Source organism: Myxocyprinus asiaticus, chromosome 21 (genome assembly GCF_019703515.2).
Source record: "Myxocyprinus asiaticus isolate MX2 ecotype Aquarium Trade chromosome 21, UBuf_Myxa_2, whole genome shotgun sequence".
NCBI classification, from domain to species: Eukaryota; Metazoa; Chordata; class Actinopteri; order Cypriniformes; family Catostomidae; genus Myxocyprinus; species Myxocyprinus asiaticus.
In genome coordinates this window covers 44,095,663-44,112,912 of record NC_059364.1, presented here as the reverse complement: position 1 = coordinate 44,112,912, position 17,250 = coordinate 44,095,663, and the positions used below count along the sequence as shown (strand labels likewise).

The window sequence follows — 17,250 nt, the reverse complement described above, 5'->3', positions numbered from 1 at the left end:
ATTAGACTGATTCTTAAACTCATAATGCAAAGAAAATGACAGGACGAAACATTGAAAGCTTTGGAGGAATTCTCAATTAAATGAATCTAAATCGATCTGTTGTTTAAGAGTGCCTGATTGTTGAAATCACTTTGGATAAATGTCTTCAAAATTAATAAATGTATGATTTGATTTGAACTGAACTCATTTGAACTGACTTGTTTGAACTGAGTGATTTGATTTGAACTAAATTGATTTGAATTTAATTAATTTGAATTAAAATGATTAGATTTGAACTGATTTGATTGCATTTGAATGGACATGATTTGAACTACTTTGAACTGAATTTATTTTATTTGTTTGATTTGATTTTAACTGAATGGTTTGATTTGAACTAAATTTATTTGATTTGAACTGAACTAATTTGTTTGATTTAATTTTAACTGAATTCATTTTATCTGAACTGATTTAATTTGATCAGAATGAATAAATGTGACTGTAATGTCATTAAAAATAATTTGATCCAGGTTAAAACTAATGAATTGTTCATACCTCATACCCATCTCTAAAAAAATAAAAATTATAATCATAATCATAAAATGTATTTGGTAATACAGTTTTCATTTTGTAAGAAATCAATATTCCAATTTAGGTAACATGCTGGTCATCTTATTCAGTGCGTGAGGTATGACCAGTTGTAAAATAATTAATAAAATGTATTTTTTTCCATATCCATGTTGTTTTTTTAAAATGGTATTCAAAATTGAACATTGCTATATTAATGACAACACCCCTAGCTTGATGCCATAAAATTACCATTAATTTCAAAATGTAATCACAAAATAATATTTCACTATGAACCTTACTCTGAACATGATTTGGTTTGAAAAGTAAATAAAAATTATTGATTCAGTATTGCAGCACAACTTGAATTGGCTTAATACTTATATTTTTACTTTTTACAGATTTTGCTCTTATGGAAAGAAATTGGTACTTTTATTCACCAAAGTGGCATTCAACTGATCACAATGTATAGTCAGGACATTAATAACATGAAAAATTACTATTACAATTTGAATAAAATGTTCAGAACTTCTTAAACTACTTCAAAGAGTTCTCCTCAAAAATCCTCCACATGCAGCAATGACAGCTTTGCAGATCCTTGGCATTCTAGCTGTCAGTTTGTCCAGATACTCAGGTGACATTTCACCCCACGCTTCCTGTAGCACTTGTCATAGATGTGGCTGTCTTGTCGGGCACTTCTCAAACACCTTACAGTCTAGCTGATCCCACAAAAGCTCAATGGGGTTAAGATCCAGAACACTCTTTTCCAATTATCTGTTGTCCAATGTATGTGTTTCTTTGCCCACTCTAACCTTTTCTTTTTGTTTTTCTGTTTCAAAAGTGGCTTTTTCTTTGCAATTCTTCCCATAAGGCCTGCACCCCTGAGTCTTCTCTTTACTGTTGTACATGAAACTGGTGTTGAGCGAGTAGAATTCAATGAAGCTGTCAGCTGACAACATGTGAGGCGTCAATTTCTCAACCTAGAGACTCTGATGTACTTATCCTCTTGTTTAGTTGTACATCTGGTCTTCCACATCTCTTTCTGTCCTTGTTAGAGCCAGTTGTCCTTTGTCTTTGAAGACTGTAGTGTACACCTTTGTATGAAATCTTCAGTTTTTTGGCAATTTCAAGCATTGTATAGCCTTCATTCCTCAAAACAATGATTGACTGAAGAGTTTCTAGAGAAAGCTGTTTCTTTTTTGCCATTTTTGATCTAATATTGACCTTAAGACGTGCCAGTCTATTGCATACTGTGGCAACTCAAAAACAAACACAAAGACAATGTTAAGCTTCATTTAATGAACCAAATAGCTTTCAGCTGTGTTTGATATAATGGCAAGTGATTTTCTAGTATCAAATGATCAATTTAGCATGATTACTCAAGGATAAGGTGTTGGAGTGATGGCTGCTGTCTAGATTTGATCAAAAATGACTTTTTTCAAATAGTGATGGTGCTGTTTTTTACATCAGTAATGTCCTGACTATACTCTGTGATCAGTTGAATGCCACTTTGGTGAATTAAAGTACCAATTTCCTTCCGAAACAGCAAAATCTGTACATTATTCCAAACTTTTGGCCACCAGTGTATATATACAATATTTTTAGGAATACTATAGCATATAGATGTCAGCCTCAACAGACATTGGCTAAAAGCCACAAAACTCCAATTATAATTTCATAGTATCTTTTTGAAATACATCACCAGGAATACCAGATCTGTGAAATAATTTGAGCTTTCACAACACAAAGAGTGAGAAAGATGTATTCCTCACATTATGATAGAAATATATAATTTTACAGCAGAACAGGCAAAAAACAAAGAGGATCAGAGTTAAAGGATGCTTTCTTCACATAAACCTGACTGAAGTGGAAATACTGCTTGTATGGACTATGAATGATTCATTGTACAGTAGTGTGTAAATAACCATACATTTGAACCAATTAGACTATTAGCACTGATGTGTTAGCTCTTAGCTGCAGTAAAGCATAATTGTGCAGGTATCAGTTACGTACATAACTAGATTAGCAAAGTTTATCAGTGTGCAAGTGTTGCATGTTTAATTGGCCTGCTTCATTAGTAACACACAAACATACACACGTACAGATGTGGACTGGGGTGGATGGTGAATCTAAGATGCCCCCTTAAAAAGTGAGGTTGCAGCATGAACTGACTGTACATGTGTTCAAGTATTCCGCTTCAAGACTGCTTAAATGTTTTACACACTTCTCAAGAATGTTTCAGACTACGAGACTACAAAAGTGAAGACAGACAGAACAATGCTCACCAGTGTCTCACCAGACAACACCTCCAGAAGGGAGATCAGGTTATGTCCATCTCGCAAATCCTCATACAAGTCATTCACATGCTTTCGTACCTGCAACAGAGTGAGAAGAGAACATAAGGTAAAAAATATCATTATCCATCCATTCATCCATCCATTGGGGAAAAGCTGATAAATGGTTGAGTAAAATTTTGTCCTATCAACTTTAAGGGGAAAAACGAAAAATTAATTCAGAATAGACCCATGAAAAAAACAATATGTGTGTTGTGTGTTGCCCTCTAGAGGTTCAATGAATGTTGTCACCTTTTGTAATAGTTGTGTATGAGTTTTACAATTGACCTAAGTGTCAAAAGCTGGATCTCAACATCATATAGCCACTACTTAAACAATGTCCAACAATAGAGAGTGCTCTAAAAGTGGGGTTTAAACTTAAGTCGCTCTAAGATCAAGGGTTCACATTAGTCCAAACATTGCAAAATAGCTTTCTTTACATTATTTATCAGAAGGATCGGCTCCATCCAATCACAGCGCTGCCTCATGAATGAGTTCACATTACAACCACAGTGGAGAATTCAAACTCAAGTATGTTACCGCTGTTCCGCAGGCGTGAGACTTCAACTGGACCAGCGCGAGCATTTCTTGGCTGCAGTTATGCTATCCGTGCCCAAACTCACTGTTTATGAGAAAGGACTGTTATAAAAACTGCTGATTCCATCGCTTATTCTCCATGTGTTGGATCATGGACATGATAAGATTGAAATCACACATAAGAATGGACCACAGTGCACTCCATAACCACACCAAAGCGAGCATTTGTTCATGTTTGTTGGCTGGCCGCTGTCGTGCTTCAAACATAAAGCAGTGGTGTATTCCAGGTTTATTTGGGGAGGCTGATCTGTTTAGACGGCGCCAATCGTGTCTTCTCGCCATGCGTCTGAACATAAACAGGATAACACTACGGCTTGCTTACAAAAAGAAGACAATGATGAAAACTGAAAACTCAAAGTCATGTCAACTCTATTTCTGATCACACTAGAGTCATGTTAAAGCGTATTATGCATAAGTATTGTGGCTATACTGTTAAAACAGTGTGTATATTTTTTGCGTATCAGACCTGTTTACTTTCATTGTATGTGCCCTACTGCACGATTTTATTCTTTAGAAAAAGACAAATTAACATTATGTCACAAACACTGTCAACAGAGTTTAACTTGTATTAATCCTGAAACACTTAATGTAAGAATAAATATCTATTCATTATTGTAAAGTATTAAAGCATCGCTGGTTTTGATGGTAATGTCTGACCTGAGTGATGTTCTCACTTCATTCTTAAAAGTTTGAACAAAATATCTAAATCTTTTTACAGATTTGCAAGCTTCTATTGCCTCAACTCTTCATACTTTTTGCCCCAAGATTATTTTACAGCAACAAACTCTTGTTATCATCTCCACACATAATGTGAGGTTCAGCCACCTCTGTTTGTGTGTTTTTGGAAGAAGCTCTTGGCCTCCTCCCATTTTCCCTCTTCCCGCAAACAATACCCGCCCACCTATTTACATATTTTCCCACCTATTTCGAGAGTTGTTTTCCAGTCTGAGGTGTGAAAACGCCTCAACTAGGGGGGTGTTGTGTCCCTTTAAAACAGGCTCTAGACAGTGGTTGGATTTCTGATAATGAATTTCAATTTCTATTTAATAAAACCACATGAGTAGCCTCATTCTATATACCCCCAAAATTTACAAGAATTTGGAAAATTCTCTCGGTAGACCAGTGATTAGTGGAAATGATTGAACCTATTTTAAAGTATACTGATTATCAGTTTGTTAAAAAACAGGAATTGAACTATATTGATCTGTTCTCTTAAGCCGTGGTCACATTTACTTTTGCACAGCGAAATTCCGCAGGCGAAATAGTCATCTCAACGAGATTCCGTGCGATTGTGAATTTTGTGCGATGGATTTCCGATGGCAAAGAGTGGAGTTCAAGTTTGGTGAACTTTGATAGACGAATTCCAATAATATCGAGACGGATAAATCTGTTGATATTCAGAATTTTCCCAAAAAAATAAACATTTTGACCTTGGCCGATTCGTTTCTCAAGCCACGAGGGCGCCGGGAATCGCCTGCTTGCATGTGAAGGAGCCGTCTGAGACATAAACGACCAATCAAAGTGTATTTTGTTGTTATGTGCCATCATGTTTCTACAATAATAAACCAGCGTACAACAATGTCTCATTTAAACTGTCCTGTGTATCAGAGACAGATCAAGCTCGATTACACTTTCTAGTGCTTGACGCCTGTGAAGAGCGCAAGATGGTGCTCTAGAAAGTGTAACTGAGCTTGAAATCATGACCGTGCCAAAAGACTGCTGTCAAGATGTATAGTGAAAAAGGAGTTATACTGTATTTTGTAAGCTGTGTGGATTACTTTTATGCTGACTTTATATGCTCTTTGGAACTTCAAAGGCGTGATCACTGTTGACTTGCATTGTATTGACCTACAGAACAGAAATATTCTTCTAAAAATCTTCATTTGTGTTCAGCAGAGGAAAAGTCATACACATCTGGGATGGCATGAAGGTAAATGATGAGAGAATTTTCATTTTTGGGTGAACTATCCCTTTAAGCTCATCGTCTTTTTAATTCTTGACTATAGAAACAAGTAGTAATGGTGAATGTTGAACACTAGGGTTAACAAGGTGATCATGTGACTTACTAGATGAGTGTTATTATTCTCACCTGTGGGAAGTTTGTTTGTGAGACTCTCCCAGAGGAAGGCCCATGCCAAAACGTTCAGGAGAGTATTTTAACTTGTTATAATAGTCATGTGTATATAAAGGCTTTTTAATTTATTAAGAGTGCCATGGTTACTTCGCTTTTTTTGAAATCATATAGCCACTGTTGGGAAGAACTTAAATGTGCAGAAGATGATGGGAAACCAAAGAACATGCAGTACCATGAGGATTTTTCTTAAGAACAGTAGGCTGTTTCACTGCTCAGGACAAAGTAGGCACTCTTAAACAACTATCACAAAACATACAAACAGTCATTGATCATCGAGGAAGCAACACACCATATTAAGAATCACGGGGATGTAAACTAATGAACAGGATCATCTGTGTAAATTCAGTTATTATTTTGTCTCGTGGAATATGTCTATATATCTGTTATGTCAAAAAGCTTAATCAGGGCAGTACTAAATAAAAAACAAAATGTGATTTTGATGATGATTTATTTATTTCACATTGTACCAAGTAGGAAGTTCTCCAGTATAATGAACAGAATTAGTGTGTTCTAATTGCACATTTCACAGCTCATTTGGCCTCGTTTTGTTGTTGTTGATGAATAAATGTCATAACTGGCAACTTCGTCTTTTCATTTTGTACATTGCGTTTCATTTGTGTTCTCTCACAACAGCTTGTGTTCCTTCACAATACGTTTTAAATTCCCTAAAAATAGGTTTTGCATTCCCTCGCAATAGTTTTGTGTTCTCTCTTAAAAAGTTTTGCGTTCCCTTGCAATAGTTAGCATTCCCTCAACAAGTAAGTTTTGCATTCCCTCGCATTAGTTTTCATTCCATACAATAAGCTTTGTGCTGCCTCGCAATAGTTTTGTGTTCCTTCAGAATGGTTTGCGTTCCTTCACAAAAAAGCTTTACATTACCTTGCAATAGTTTTGCATTCTCTAAAAAAAGTTTTGCGTTCCCACGCAATAGTTTGCATTCCTCACAATAAGCTTTGAACTACCTCACAATAGTTTGGTGTTCCTCCAATAAACTCTGAACTACCTCGCAATAGTTTTGTGTTCCTTCACAATGGTTAGCATTCCTTCAAAAAAAGCTTTGCGCTACCTCGCAATAGTTTTGCATTCTCTAAAAATAGCTGTTCCCACGCAATAGTTTGCGTTCCTCACAATAAGCTTTGAACTACCTCACAATAGTTTTGTGTACCTCACAATAAACTTTGAGCTACTTCGCAATAGTTTTGTGTTCCTTCACAATGGTTTGCGTTCCTTCAAAAAAAGCTCTGCGCTACCTCGCAATAGTTTTGCATTCTCTAAAAAAGGTTTTGCGTTCCCACGCAATAGTTTGCGTTCCTCAAAATAAGCTTTGAACTACCTCACAATAGTTTTGTGTTCCTCACAATAAGCTTTGAGCTACCTCGCAATAGTTTTGTGTTCCTTCACAATGGTTTGCGTTCTCTCACAATAAGCTTTGAACTACCTCACAGTAGTTCTGTGTTCCTTCACAATAAGTTTTGCGTTCCTTCACAAAAAAGCTTTGCGCTACCTCACAACAGTTTTGTGTTCCCACGCAATAGTTTGCATTCCTCACAATAAGCTTTGAACTACCTCACAATAGTTTTGTGTTCCTTCACAATAAGTTTTGAGTTCCTTCACAAAAAAGCTTTGCGTTACCTCACAATAGTTTTGTGTTCCTACGCAATAGTTTGCATTCCTCACAATAAGCTTTGAGCTACCTCGCAGAAGTTTTGTGTTCCTCACAATGGTTTGTGTTCTCTCACAATAAGCTTTGCGCTACCTCGCAATAGTTTTGTGTTCCCACGCAGTAGTTTGCAATCCTCACAATAAGCTTTGAGCTACATCGCAGAAGTTTTGTGTTCCTCACAATGGTTTGTGTTCTCTCACAAAAAGCTTTGAACTACCTCACAATAGTTTTGTGTTCCTCACAATAAGCTTTGAGCTACCTCGCAGAAGTTTTGTGTTCCTCACAATGGTTTGTGTTCTCTCAAAATAAGCTTTGCGCTACCTCGCAATAGTTTTGTGTTCCCACGCAGTAGTTTGCAATCCTCACAATAAGCTTTGAGCTAACTCGCAATAGTTTTGTGTTCCTTCACAATGGTTTGCGTTCCTTCAAAATAAGCTTTGTGATACCTCACAATAGTTTGCAATCCTTCACAATACGTTTTGTTTTCTTTCACGAAAAGTTTTGCGTTCCCGCAATAAGTTTAGCTTTCCCTTTTTGCCTTCCTCACATTAGTTTGCATTCTTTCACAATAATTTTTGCATTCCCTTCTAAATTGTTTTGTGTTCCCTCACAAAATGTTTCATTGCCTCTCAATAGTCTGTGTTCCTTCACGGTAAGTTTACATTCCATCGTAATAGTTAGTGTTTGCGTGAGAGAAGCACATTCACGTGTCCTTGTGCTTGATGCATGTCCTTGTGCTTGCATGTTCACGTGATAACTGATGCATGTGTGATACAACCGGAAGTTCTCACGTGAACATGCAAGGGCACATACATCAAGCATGAGGAAGCATGAACGTGTTTCTCTTATAAATGTGCATTTGAGAGCTGGGAGGGAAACTTTTGGTGAATAAGGACATCATTTTTGCTTTGTTTCTCACCCAAACTGATCGTATTGTACAGCTTACTTTAATGCTGCCTTTGTCCTTTTCAGACCTTGAAAGTTTTAGACTCCATTGACTTACATTGTATGGACAAAACACCTCATACATTGCTCAAAAAAATCTTCATTTATGTTCCACAGAAGAAAGAAAGTTATACAAGTTCGAGACGGCATGAGGGTGAGTAAATGATGAAAGAATTATAATTTTTGGTTGAACTATTACTTTCAGGGAATGCAAAACTATTTCAGATAATAAATTCCCTCCCTGTCCTCTAAGGGGTACCTTAAGCTTCATCACACACACTGTAGAAATAAAGAACTAATAATAGCCTACCAATTATGAAAATTGCATGACATGATTTTAGATTAAATAGAGTAGACCGAGTAATAAGCAAAAGTGTGCTCTGGCATGGTCTTCTCTGAGTAAAAATGTCCACACTTGTACCAAATTTGCACATAATTCACTCAAATGACAAATAAACTGTTTGAGATCTATTTCAAATAATTATTTTTGTTTTTAATTGTGCAAACTGCATAGACCCACTTGCGTCATCTTATCAGTCCCATGTTACAATTCCATCATTTCCTTTTAAGACTTGCAGGGGATCATTTCAAAGGGAATCATTATCCAGTGACTAATGACTAAAACACCAAAGATATAAAGAGATAAACCACTCCCCCACTGTGGTTTATCTCTTTATATCTTTGGTGTTTTAGTCATTAGTCACTGCTAGATACTGGTGTCTTTTAAAAGAAACACAAGCAAGGGGGCCTGGGTAGCTCAGCGAGTATTGACGCTGACTACCACCCCTTTGCTAGGGAGGGTAGAGTCACAAGGGTAAACTCTTCGTTGTCACTATAACGTGGTTCTCGCTCTCTGTGAGGCGCGTGGTGAGTTGTGCATGGATGGCGAGGAGAATAGCATGAAGCCTCCACACGCTACATTTGCGTTTACATAGCCAACTCCATTTAAAACCTTGTTACTGCATGATAAAGTTTGCACGGAAGCTCAATTGCAATGCAAAGGACAGGGGTATGAGGATGGCCCTATGATTTCCGTGATGTGGAAAACAAGGACGGAATCACGGAATCCAGTCATGTTTGTAAGATTACAGACAGCAGAGAGAGCATTAAGCTTGAAGCACGCAGCACATGCAGACTATATATTAATATAATCAAATAGCAGCCTTTTGTGGTTTAATGAGCACATTTAAGCCACATAGTAAACTGATATCCGGAGGTGTGAAGCGGTCATCAAAAACATACAAACCCGAATTGCTTAATTTGGCTTTCCGGCAAAATAAAAGCTCAATTTAACTAGATGCGTGAAACTGAAGAAATTGCAACAGAAATAATAATATGTAATATTCAATGTAGTAATATGTAACAGATAAAGGACGGGCAAGGAGGAGGCAGGAACCAGCTGAACAGTCAACATAAAGTTGAATGTAAACTCAGCTTAAACAAACATAAACAAACACAGACACACAACACAGCCACGTGTGTCTTTCTCTTGAACTGGCGCCTCTGGCTCATCTTTATCCCCCTCCCGGCTGATTAGCCCGATTCAGGGCCCCACCCTCCTCCTCGTCACACTCCTCCATCACCCGACTCAGGTCGGCTCCCCTCCCCTCCCTTCCTGGGTGTTCGCCCTTCCGGCCAAGTCTTCCCCGCCTTTCTGGAGCCCAGGGAGTGACGAGGGGAGGGAAAGAGTGAGGCGGAGCGACAGAGAGAGAGAGAGAGAAAAACTTGCTCGCCGGTTTCCGGACACGCTGTCGCCTGGTCCTCAACTGCGGATGACAGCTCACTCCTCCCCTTCTCGGTGGACAGCAGCGGCAGCGACACCTCCGTCCCCAGGCAGACGGCCGCAGCTGCTCCTTTGGCAGACTGCATTGGCGAGGACTCTGCGACGGCACATCCCTCCTCCCTCCCGGGTTTCGGCACCAGTGTAATGCGGTAAGGGATGGGGAAGGAGGAGGCGGGAACCGGCTGAACAGTCAACGTAAAGTTTAATTATATAAATGAACTTAAAACAACTTAAAACATAAAAGACACACAGACACACGCACAACGCAGCCGCATGTGTCTCTCTCTCTCGAACTGACACCTCTGGCTCGTCTTTATCCCCCTCCTGGCTGATTAGCCTGATTCAGGGCCGGCTGTGAGTCCTCACGGCCCCGCCCCGCCCTCCTCCTCGTCACATAATAATAATGATAATAATAATAATTACATTATATTTAAGCAACATCTCACAAGCAAGAGGTCTTTTGTACTGAATAAAAGTTTTGATCAATTATTTAATTAATACTGTGATGCTCTGCTGTGCAGCATTGTATTTAAAAACAACAACAAAATAACTCCAATATCGTGTTTTGGATTGTGCTGTGATGATCTGTATAGAAGCACTTCATTTGATAAAAATAGTATTTAATGGTATGTTAAAAAAGTATTGTTTTGTTTTTCATTTGATTAAAATTCTATGAAATTATCTTAATGACAGTTTTTTAAAACACAGAATTCCGAAAAATAATCTAATGGAATTAGGAAAAAAGCTAAACTTATTTCACAGGGCCCTATAATAGTCACAAGTGAGCCGAAAGTATAAGCACCACAAATGACATGGCTGCTTCAGCAATTTGTTTTTAATGACACTATCGATTATGTTAAAGGTTTAGGGTAGGGAGGTCAGTTTTGTTGATTTAAAACTTGATAGAGCATTAACTCATCTGAATGAGAGAACATTTAACAGGCTTTTTAGCGCCACACAGTGGATATTTCACTTCAAAATTGCCGCGATAAGTGCAAGGAGCTACATAATTTCATTTTGCGAAAATGTCACCAAAGTCACATTGTTTTTCATGAGATCAGACTCTAAGTGCAATAAGAACTGCATTTCATATTTCCAAATATTTCTTTTTCAAAAATATGAAAAGAATCATTAATGGAATCTAAATTTATTACAGTTCTCATCTGTGTTTAAAGCCTCACATACACATGCATCATTCTAGTCATTCCCTTCAATAATCACTACAGCCCTTTGAGACGCATGCAGGCTCATGACAGAACTCTTATCTGAAGAGCTTCCACCTCTACAGCTCTCCCTCTGCTCCACACTAGCTACGTTAACCCCCCTGAATACCACGCCATTGAAGTCACCTCTCTGCCTTACTGACCTGCTTTCACCCAGGTCCTCTCGTCCATAATCCCCAACGACCACAGCTGCACGACTAAAATAGATCTTCTAACTGCAGTTCTGGGTCAGTCTTTTTTTTACTATGTGCTGCTAGTCAGTGCCAGGCCTAAGAAATAGTAGTCAAAAAAGGTGACCACCAATTATGCAGGAAAACTGTGGAAGACACCTGTCTGTAAAATCTCTCTCTAAAAAAAGCTGATATTATCATTCTCATTCAATAGGGCTGGGCTATATAATGAATGTTTTTAATATATAATTACATACAATACAATTACATCAAATCAATAAGTATTACACTCTGCACTTAGTACGAGATGTTTTATTAGTGTCTCTGTTTTAATCCTGAAGGAATCAACAGAGTTTGATTAATTTCCACATATAGTAATGGGGATGTTCTGGTTGTTTACAATTTTATATCCATTTAACTATAGATGTAAAAAAAAAAAAAAAAAAAAAATTGGCAGGTTGTAATGTCGGTTGTCATATAGGTCACGCATACATTGTCATTTGGAAATCTGCTCAATAAAACTGTACCAAAAAAAAAAAATTATTCCACATATCAGTTTTTTTCTAAATCTCTGAATCAGTGAATGCCTTTGAAGTCCCCTTGTGGAATTGTACAGGCTTTGAATTGTTTTAATAAAAAAACAAATATAATTACTGTAGGTAAATATTGCTGTCTATTACTGTACAATTGGTGCATATAAATAAATACAATAACACATTTTTATACCTGTTTGTTTTTTTGACAAAATATTTCAGCTTGTTTGGAAATGAAGCCCAATAAAAATATTCTGCTCACAAGTGGTGTCACTTTTTTTTTCTTTGTTTTCTTCAAACATCTTATATTTCATCTCAAGCATACTCTTCACTGACACTTTTGTTGACTCGGTTAACAAGTATGTATATATGTAAAAATTAAAATCATTTTCACACAATAAATACTGAAATGGTTTCTGTGTATTTCACTCTTTGTTCAGATTATCATAGTTTTAAACATGTAATAATTAGTATTTTTATAATGGATTCTCATTGTTAAAAATTGGAAGTCTGGGTGTGGGACAATACTAAAACAGTAAAATCTATAAAAAAGCATTTGAAAAGTAACAAAATAAATAATGAAGGCCTTGTAAAAAGATTCCAATTGAGTTTTAATGAGATGTTTTATATATATATATATATATATATATATATATATATATATATATATGTGTGTGTGTGTGTGTGTGTATATACCAACCTTAATACTAATGCTCACAAAATAAGAGCAATCAACCTACAATCAGTAAACTGAGAAAGGGCAGAAGTCTATTAAACAATTTATGGACAATAGCTGCCATAAATATTAAGCCTCTCCTAAAATGTTTATTCAGAATTAATGTAATGCATTCCACAAAGTTAACCATAATCATTTTCAAGGTTCCAAATTTATTCAGCATGTTGTGTCTTGTCTTGGTTTTCTTTCACCTGGGTTATCTGGCTTCCTAAAGCCACTAGTATGATTCCACAATGTCCTAAATCAAAGTTAATGAATGGGGTTAGGGCCTCCATGACCCGCTCCAGGCCAAATTAAACAACTTTAATTAGATATGAAATGAATGGATTCTTCATCTCATGTGTGTGTGTATGATTTTAAATACTTTTCAAAAGTAGAGCTATTAATTTCTTTAGGGGTAAATATTAGTGACTGCACTTTAAATGAATGGAAAGTTGAGCTGCTGTTGATTCAAAATATGACAAGTAAGGCATGCTCTTACTTGTCTTGGATTGGTAGATTTGTTGCCTAGGAAGACTTAATTTGGGAAAATACTTAAAGTAAAACATTAGTCTTGGCACATGAGTAGTACAGCTATAATAAAAAAAAAAATGAGTTCTGAGATTGAAGACTACAGTATATATTGTGGATGTTTCATGTCCGAAAAGAGGACCCGCACACATGTCCGTCTCTTATCTACTCACTCACAGAAGTGTTCTTATAGCTTTAATACTCAAACAGTTCTGACTGAGATTTTATTATTATTATTATTTATTTATTTATTCATTATTATTTTTCTCCTTGATTTCAAGGGCAAAAAAACACAAACAAACTTTTTGATTGTTTTTCTTCTTTTTTTTTTTTCTAAAAATAATCATATCTATTGGAAATCACTTTATTTTTCCCAAAGAAATGAATAGCTAATTATGGTAACCAGGGTTTTCCCCCCATGCTAAACCACGGCCCCAGTATGACACATTGCTGACAGTATCTATAATGTTTGTTTCTTTATGTAAGAAACAATAGTATATTCTGATTATCATGGAATGTTCTGGTACACTGAAAAAAAAAAAAAAAAAAGCATTTGTTGGTTTAACTTAATTTAATTGTGGACATTGGTTCCACACAATGAAAATGAGTTTATATAACATGAAATTAAAATGTAGGCTCTACTCAAATACTTTGTGTAGCAAAAACCCAAATTAATTGAGTAAACCTAACTTAAATTTGTTTGTTTGTCTTCAAATAAATCTGTTGAAACAATTAGCATGTTTTATATACTGTTTATCTTTTTGTACTGTATAACATGTATGGTGCTGCTGAGAGTTTACAGATCCCAATCAGTCATTTTACAGGTGATCCCTCAGTATTTACTTCATGAGAAAGCAATACACACCAGTGTTTCAGCTCTTGCAGCAGGAAACATGGTCAGCCAGTCAACAGAGAGAGGGAGAGAGCTGCACGGAGCAGAGTGTTCCAGAGTGTGATTTGTATTGCTGAAAAGCATTAATTTGACTGTTCCCACTGAAATGTGGAATATATATATATAGACTGTGAAGCTGAGGGAAATAAAGCCCTTTAGATTTGGATCTTGCCATCTGCCACTTCCTCCCTTGTCACAAAAACTAAAAACTTTGTTACAATAGGCTAGAAGTAACATTTAAATTTTTACATTTATTAAAAAAAATATTGCAAAAGTGTATCTGTAGCTAGCTACACTGTCATTTGAACATTAAACAACACTGATTCAGTGAGTTCAGTAAGCATTGTCATGTGACTGTCCTTCAGACAAGTAAATTGGTTATTCACTTGTCCAAGTAAAAAAGTTACTTTTCCGGTATTTATGATACATTGTCAAAATGCACAAAATTTCAGTAGTCGGTAGTGAAATTTGACGATTCTCAATACCAGCTTCAAAACAACAACAAATAACACTAACTAATATTTTAATTATGGAAGAATGGTTTCAAGTAATTATTCAAGACTAGTAAACAGTCAGTAATAATATAACAATAAAAAAACAGCAATGAATAGAAATAGATTAAAAATAATAGAACAAAAAATACAAATTAAGAAAATTCTATAAAAAAGTTTTTAACCGCATTTTCAAGTATTCAAGTAAACATTCAGAATGAAATGCAAAATAAAACTACTACTGGTTTTCACTGTATGATAATAATACATTCATACTTTTTAAAGCTACTAAAGTTATTCAGTCAAGAGCAGTGAGTGTTTTCTCCTTTTCTTGTTATGGTTGTTTGATTATTATAATGACACACTACACTAGTGGATACACATCCACTTTTTTCCCCACTGTTTACGCTCACTTTAGACATCACTCTCTGTGTTTACATAAATACCTCACCAAGACGCGCATTTTGGCGGAATTTTGAAATGTATTTGACCGTTCAGGTGCGCATTAGCGTGAGCATGTTCAGATCACACACATAAGCCGATCGCTAGTGAATATACAGTTATGCATAATTGCATTATTATTATGAATATTAACTTTGTAATATGTGGCACAGGCCTACAGAATATCACAAATATAGCCGGTTATTTTTTCGTTAATGAAGTTCTAATCAGGCTATTTGTCCGGCCGAAATAAAAAACTAGCATTAATGTCGAGCCCTAATTACAAATGTATTATAATAACTAATAACAACAACCCTATAATTATTATTATACAAGTAATATTTCTCTAATAATTTCTTAATTTGTTTGTGGCATTGCTATGGGATCTGGTTAAAAAAAAATGCAGTAATTTTCTGTGTGAAATTCCATTAACAAAACGCCTGTGAACTCCAATATGGTAAAATGCTCTCATCTCCACTTTTTGCTCACAAATAAACCTGGTGTTCGATTTGTAATTGTATAGTAAATTGTAGTGACCAGTTAAAGTGAATTTAGAGCACTGTAAATACAATTGAATGCAACGCATCCGTTATTCTGTGGATGAGATTCGTGGAGGGAGCACAGACAGAACCACCTCACGTGTGCTCAGAACAGAGCTCCGCAGAGCAGCGCGTGACATGTGCGGACAGTTTGCTTGATTAGATCACAGCTCTTTGCAGTTTAATATTCAATATTCAGTTTAATGACTCACCTCAATTCGGGTGGCGGAGGACGAATCCCAGTTGCCTCTGCATCTGAGACCGTCAATCCGCACATCTTAAGCGTGCTACCGTGGGGACATAGCGCGTGTGGAGGATTCACCTTATTCTCCGCGGCATCCACGCACAACTCACCACGCGCCCCACCAAGAGCGAGAACCACATTATAGCGACCACGAGGAGGTTACCCCATGTGACTCTACCCACCCTAGCAACCGGGCCAACTTGTTGCTTAGGAGATCTGGCTGGAGTCACTCAGCACGCCCTGGATTCAAACTTGCAACTCCAGGTGTGGTAGTCAGTCTTTACTTGCTGAGCTACCCAGGCCCCCTTGTGGTTATACTTTTAAAAAATGTAGTATTGTAACGTTCAAAAATTTGCCCCCATTCACTTCCATTGTAAGTGCTTCACTGTAGCATCGATTTTTGCTTTTTTTTTAAAGAAAATGAGGAACAAGTCGAAATATTATTATTTTATTTTTTTTGTGGTAATCAGCATTATGCCACAAATGCTGTTGATTGAGTTTAACTTGAATTGAACCCGGAATATTCCTATAAGTAAACATAGATGGATTTTATTGTCTTTAAGATACCAGGACGTCTTAAAACTATGGCAAACTATGATTCTCAGAAAAAAATTCTCTACAGAGGACAAAAATTAACTTCCGGGTTCTCAAAGGAGATTACATCACAACATATTGGGAACTCAACATATTTTGACCACCAACAACATGCACCTCGCTCATGTCATGAATACTGATGTATATCTCCAATCTCATTGAGAAAAATAACAAACTTACCTTTAACAGGTGCTGATTTATCCATTTAGTAAAAGTCTTTTTCTGGACTCTGTCTCTTTCATCTGAAAAACAAAATGCAATATGTTAGAATTACTTCCAACATACAGTCAGACATCAAATACAGTAATCCATTACTTTCTACATTAAAGGGTTCTTGTTACTGTATATTTGAGTAGTTGACAAACGGACAAGGGCAATAATTATTTTTTCAACATCAGGATTTTAGGTTAAATTTATTCATTGATTGAAGAGAAAGCTTATATTTTTAGATGCTGCAATTGGTACTTTAAAATGAAGCCTTGTTTTGACATGACTTAAACTTTTCCAAAAAATACCACCGTTGGCTAAACATCATGTATTCTGGAACCCTGGACAGGATATGAGAGCTTATTAGAGAAAGAGACTGAATCTCTGTGTAGTCTTCCATTACACACTGCTCCCAACCACTGTATTTTGTTTTCTGTATCCATGACAACAGATCTGCCAGCATCACACTCAGCTCAGACATCCTGCGACTATTTTTTTCTTTCTTTTTATAAACAGCAATATAATGGAAATATAAATGCTTTTAGGGTCCTCTTCAGTACTCAAGCAGTCATTTTCCCTTAAAAAGCAACAGACTTGAGCTTGCATGCGGCAGGCACTAGGATCAGGGAACAGCCGCCAGACTTCCCTTCAATTTGGCTGATGATTATAATC

General features: G+C 36.5%; 1 protein-coding gene across 1 annotated transcript in view; it reads right to left on the bottom strand.

The window, feature by feature from the left end:
- LOC127411717 (dystonin-like) overlaps positions 1–17,250 on the bottom strand; it is a 275,538-nt gene that overhangs the window by 203,528 nt on the left and 54,760 nt on the right. The window contains exons 3-4 of the mRNA XM_051647413.1: positions 16,552–16,613; positions 2,829–2,918 (exon numbers count right to left, since the gene is read on the bottom strand). Coding sequence (XP_051503373.1) covers positions 2,829–2,918; positions 16,552–16,613 — 152 coding nt within the window. The remainder of the gene's footprint in view (positions 1–2,828; positions 2,919–16,551; positions 16,614–17,250) is intronic.